Raw genomic sequence first — 5,427 nt, forward strand, 5'->3', positions numbered from 1 at the left:
AATGCTGAAATTTCTCAGTACTATACACCAACCAGTAGAGCAGAAGAGCAGAGAGAGGTAAACGATCACCTGTGCTGCAATCTGTGTTAACAAAAGCTCAGGGAAAGGAGCTTTGGGCTCTTTGTCTTTTGTTGCTCAGTTAAAGACAACTATGAACAAACATGAAAAAAGCTGCAGCTGAAAAGGTAGCTGTAGCACTACATGCTGAATATCAAAATAAACACAATATCAATTTCATTTTGAAATTTAAAGGGGGGAAAAAATCCAACCCATTCAAATTCTCTGTGGGTCAAGAGAAAGTTTGTTTTTTGGTTTTGTTTGAAATGATATTTTTCCAGCAGACATCCAACTTCAATAAATGCTCCTTTTCATATGGAAAATAACTCAGCACAGCCTCTCCTATGAAAATATTTTTCTCTTGGCACAACCAGGTTTCATTCCTAACCTCAGACGGTCTGACTACCTTGTGAACAATCAGCCACTTCTACTGATTAAACAAACATGAAAAGAAATTCATTCTCTTTAAAAAGCAGTTTTCTACAGCTTTCGTAACAGAGAAAATGAAATAAAAAAATAGGGTCATTTTGTGCTACTTCCTTTCTTTAGTTTTATTGAGTGTCAGTCTAAATAATTAATACAAATACAAAGTTACTTCATTTTATGAATATTAAGAGACTTTACAGTATAAAATTCCCTGAGATAAAATATGTAACTGAAAGGATCACATAATTCTCTATTCCATTTACACCATAATCAAAAAGTAATATTATTTCTTACCCTTATAAAAACCAGAAGATAACGATCTTCCCTCCTCTCCCTCCACCCCAATATTTTAAGGCATGGAATAAAACACTTTTACAAAATATATTCAAAAAGACTTTTCTACTTAAAATAGAAAATAACTTTGCTTAATTTTTACAGATGGATTATATAAAACACCTGCAATATCTTGTGGAGTCTAGTACCTGATCTACAATCCAATTTGCTCAAATATTTTATTCATCTTTAGACTTCAGCCCTACAAAGCAAATTACAAAAGCCAGTCCTTAGCTTACACTGGTACACTAAATATTAGCCGGTAGAGTGGATGAGACGAAACCAAAGCAGATTTATAGAGATGCTGCATTACTGACTTCAGCAGCTGTAGACCAGGGCTGAATTTTCTCCTAAATCTAAAGGGAAAAGTGTGCAACACTCACTCAAGAACAACAAAACTAGAAAAGGCTTCTTTTCTCTCAAGACAAGTGCTCTGCAATAATTATTGCGAGACTACAGTTTTCATTATACAATTCCTGACAACACTCAATGCGTAACTTAGGAATACAGCACAAATGTGACCACCTTATTCAAACACGATGATTTAATTATTGCATAGCTCTTTTCTAAATTTTATAAAACTCTAGTTCATCAAAGATTTCAACTGCTTTTCTTAGAGAGGCTGAGAAAAAAGTATGGGTTGTGATCTTTGGAAATTCCCATGCTCCTGTAGTCTGATCTTCTGCCTGTGGCATTCCTGATTACACAGAAGAACTCTGTGCCTGCAAAATTTCAGAAAATGCTAAAAAAATTTAGGAGGACTGAAAAAAAAAGCACTTGTTTCAGCAGGCCAATAAAAAGTAATGCAATCTTAAATATTAGTTCACCAATTTTCAGACTGGGTTTTTGTATACATTTACATGAACTGTGATAAAAACTGAACATAAAAAAAGGATAATTCAAAGTGAGACAGGTTCTATCATCCTGACTTAGCTTTGACTGTTAATGCTATACTTAAATTAGATTTTTAAAATTATCAAAATCAATTTTATGGGAGTAGCAACCACTGGTAGAGAAACAGATGAGCATGCCATGAAGAACATGCTTTTGCTTCAAGCAATCGCTTAAGACCTGTTCAAGTGAAAACACAGCATTAGGGACCATCGTTACTACACTCCACGCTGCGTTGACTGTATTCTGTCCTTTCCCAATAAAATTTCTACAGCAACACTGGCATTACCAACAGAAAGGTTCATGAAGCCATCCTTCCTTGCACAAAAGCAGAAGGGAATAAACATCGGACCCAGTAAGATCTGATCTGGTAAATCTGTGCCAATTATTATTGAACTTCATTGTTATTAGATTTTTTTCAATAATCCTTGGTTCCATGCTTACTTAATCATGGGGAACTTCTAATTTAAAAAAAATTACAGTAGGCTGCCAGCTCATAAATCTTAAAAGCACCTACCCAACATCTCTTACTGCTCAAGTCAAATCTAATTCTTTTCTAACCTAAGCATGACTCACAAATGACAGTAAACTCACCCGTTCTGATGCCCATCTTTTATTTGCAACTTTCTTCTTTCCCTACCTGTTCTGTACCCATGATTTTATTCTGAGTGAAGTCTCTGGGTAACTCCTTAAATAGGAGCTGGACAAATCCCTTAGTCATTTGTGCAGGACTCTCGTGGCTTACCATTTTTTGCCACCAAACCTTATAGTTAAGGGCAGGGAGGGCTCAACTTCCTGAAGATGTGTAACTGCAATTGAAGTTTCTTTCCGAATTTCACCAAGGAACATTACATGTAACCAAAATGTAACCATACACTCACTACTAGGAAGACTCCAGCAAAATGGCACAGTCTGAAAGGCAGTAACTACCATAAATGCTCCCAGTAGGCACTGAGAGAAGGAAATTTTATCTTAGGAACCTATTTATTGATTAAAAAACTGAGCTGGAAAAACTCCTCAAAACCAAAGGGAAAAAAAAGTAAATCTTTCCCTTTTCATATGCTTTCCTCACACAAACTGTATTTTACCAACAGCCTAGATCTTATTCTCTACAGTAATTTTCTTTTTGAAAGGCAGTGATTTGGGACTTGAGTTTGGGGGGGGGTGGTAATTGTTAATTTACGAACAGCAAAGCGGCATTCTGAGTAGTCTGTCACCCAGCAGAACTTTTAAAAACGCATGCCATAAACCAAATCAATTGCTACACAACAGGACTGTCTAATGATACTAGAGAAGTGTTAAGCCTTTCTGTATACATATTCAATATAGTAATAAAACCCCTGCAGTTCCAAGCCTTTCCCTGCTTTTTCCTATATGGCAGTAATTCTACAGAGAAAAACATTCAGATTCCTGTAAACATTTTCTAATTCCTGAATAAAGGGAGGGTGGAAATGTTCCAACTTTTTTTCTACAGTCCGTCTTTTCCTGTACTTAAAGTTCTTCTCCACTTTTATACAGGATAAACGTGCCTATGGTTTTGGTAGGCATTGGAAGAAATACTCTACACTGAGCTGTATGTTCCACTCGGATCCAGTCCCCTCCATACATTTTTTCCTAAATGGAATTATTATTTGGCTCAAAACATTATTAGTTGGCTGATGCAATTTCAAACATTGCTAAAAAGTGCTACTGTATCGTTACATTCTCACGTTCAACACTTGCGGCTCAGAATCTGTCTGCAAATAGCTTGCATGCACATAATAATCACTGTTAAAAATAGTCACTTTTGTCTTTGGAGTACAGAAAGCCAGCGCTGATCGTGTATCCCCCGTAAGCAGAAGAATGTTTCATGGTCCAGGAAGCTGTCATAACCGACAAAATTGGTTTCAGCTGTACGGCTGAAGAACTTGGCATCGGTGTTTATGTCGAGCCATGCACAACTGTAAAGGCTTCAGATCTGTATGATGTCTGGAAATTTAACTTTGCTCTTTAAGAATCATCTCGCCTGATGTTTCTTTGTACTTTCATAATTTTGCACTTCAATAAAAACCTTCCTTCAGCAGGGTTTTCACAGATTGTTTACCTGTACCTGTATGCTTCTCTCACTGATGACAGCCTTCTGCATGTTACCTCGGCTAATGATCTCTGTGAGACCCATCCTGCCCTACGCCTTGACGTGGCCCACTGCTGGCACGGGCTGGCCAGGCAAGCCTCACCCGCCAGGAACATCAGCTTTCAAACCAGCTGGCCAGATTTCGTACAGTCTTGATTTGATTTCCGGCTGCCCTCACAGCCTCGCAAACCTTGCAGAAATGCTCGTCCCAGAACGAGGTGACGTGGACCTCGTACTTCTTCCTCCAGGCAAAATACCTCCTGTAGCTGGGTTTGTTTTTATCGAGGAATTTCAGGTAGGTGGCCAGCAGCCGGGGGCTGGGGAAGTCGTCGACGTGAATGAAGGAGTCGGGGGGGATGAAGCGCTCGTAGTTGGCCCTGCGGGGTCCGAGGACGACGGGCACGGCGCTGGCGGCGAAGGCGTTTCTCCAGAGTTTCTCAGTGATGTAGTCGGTGTGCTGGGAGTTCTCGAAGGCCAGGTAGAACTTGTAGGCCGACACGGTCTCCACCACGCCGCCCTCGGCCAGCGCCAGCCCCCGCGCCCCGTACACGTCGATGGCCAGGTGCTCCTTCAGCTGGCGGTAGTAGCGCACCCGGGCGTGCTCCTCGTTCCAGTTGCTGATGACCCAGGCCACCAGCCGCGTCTTGCGGGGCAGGACGAAGGGCCGGGGCGCCGGCGGGGCGTAGAGGTACCCGTAGGGCACGAAGACGTCCGAGTCCCGCCGGTAGGACATGGTCCAGTTGAAGAGGCCAGCCAGCCCCCGCAGGCCGGGCGAGTGCGAGGGCGACTCGAAGTTCATCCACACCCAGAGCTGCCGCGGGGGCCGCGGCGGGGGCCCCCGGGGCAGCCCCCCGGCGCCATGCAACGCCAGGTCGCGGTGGTGGAAGAGCACCGCCTGCGCCTCGGCGTAGCGGCTCCGGTCGGCGCTGAGGCGGCAACCCGTGATGTTGTAGCGGCGGCGGCAGTCGGCCATGCGCCGCGGGCGGCCGAAGGGCTCCCACCACAGCAGCACGTTCACCTCGCCGCCCCGCCGGCCTCCCCCCGCGGCCCGCGGCGCCGCCGCCGGCTCCGGCAGGCAGGCGTAGAGGGCGAGGGCGGCGGCGGCGCCCAGCAGCCCGGCCGCCAGCGCCCACCGCCGCCCCTGCAGCCGCCGGCGCCACCGCCGCGGGCAGCCGGGCCGCCCGGCGGGGCGGCGGCGCGGGGCCGGCTCCATCCAGGCCGCCCGCTGCCGCCGCTCTGCCCTTCGCGGCCGCCGCGGGGCAGCCGCGGGGCCGGGGCCGGGGCCGGCCAGCGCATGCTGCGGCTGGGGCTGGGGCTCGGGCTGCTGCCGCCGCCGCCTCTCAGCCCCCACCCCCTGCCCCGGGGAGGTGCCGCTGCCGCCGCCCCTCCCGGCCATGCCGGACCGTCCTCCCCGGGCGGACAGCGGCCCCGCGGCCGTCCGCCCGCCCGCCGCGGTCCGCCCCCGGGTGCCGCCCTGCCCCGCCCGCGCTGGGCCGCGCCGCCTCGGCCCGGGGGACCGCGGTGCTCGGGCTGCCGGCAGGGCTGCGGGGCCTCATCCCCTCCCCCGTGCGGCAGGTACAGGCAGTGGCAGCCCCCGGGCTCGCCGA

General features: G+C 47.4%; 1 protein-coding gene across 1 annotated transcript; it reads right to left on the bottom strand.

The window, feature by feature from the left end:
- Window positions 1–597: 597 nt before the first annotated feature.
- On the bottom strand, window positions 598–5,216 carry LOC141939794 (alpha-(1,3)-fucosyltransferase 4-like). Its single transcript, XM_074860251.1, has one exon. It carries the CDS (start codon window positions 5,214–5,216, stop codon window positions 3,936–3,938), a length of 1,281 nt encoding a protein of 426 aa, XP_074716352.1. The 3' UTR covers window positions 598–3,935.
- Between the last annotated feature and the right edge of the window lie 211 nt (window positions 5,217–5,427).

Source organism: Strix uralensis, chromosome 2, assembly GCF_047716275.1.
Source record: "Strix uralensis isolate ZFMK-TIS-50842 chromosome 2, bStrUra1, whole genome shotgun sequence".
Taxonomy (NCBI): domain Eukaryota; kingdom Metazoa; phylum Chordata; class Aves; order Strigiformes; family Strigidae; genus Strix; species Strix uralensis.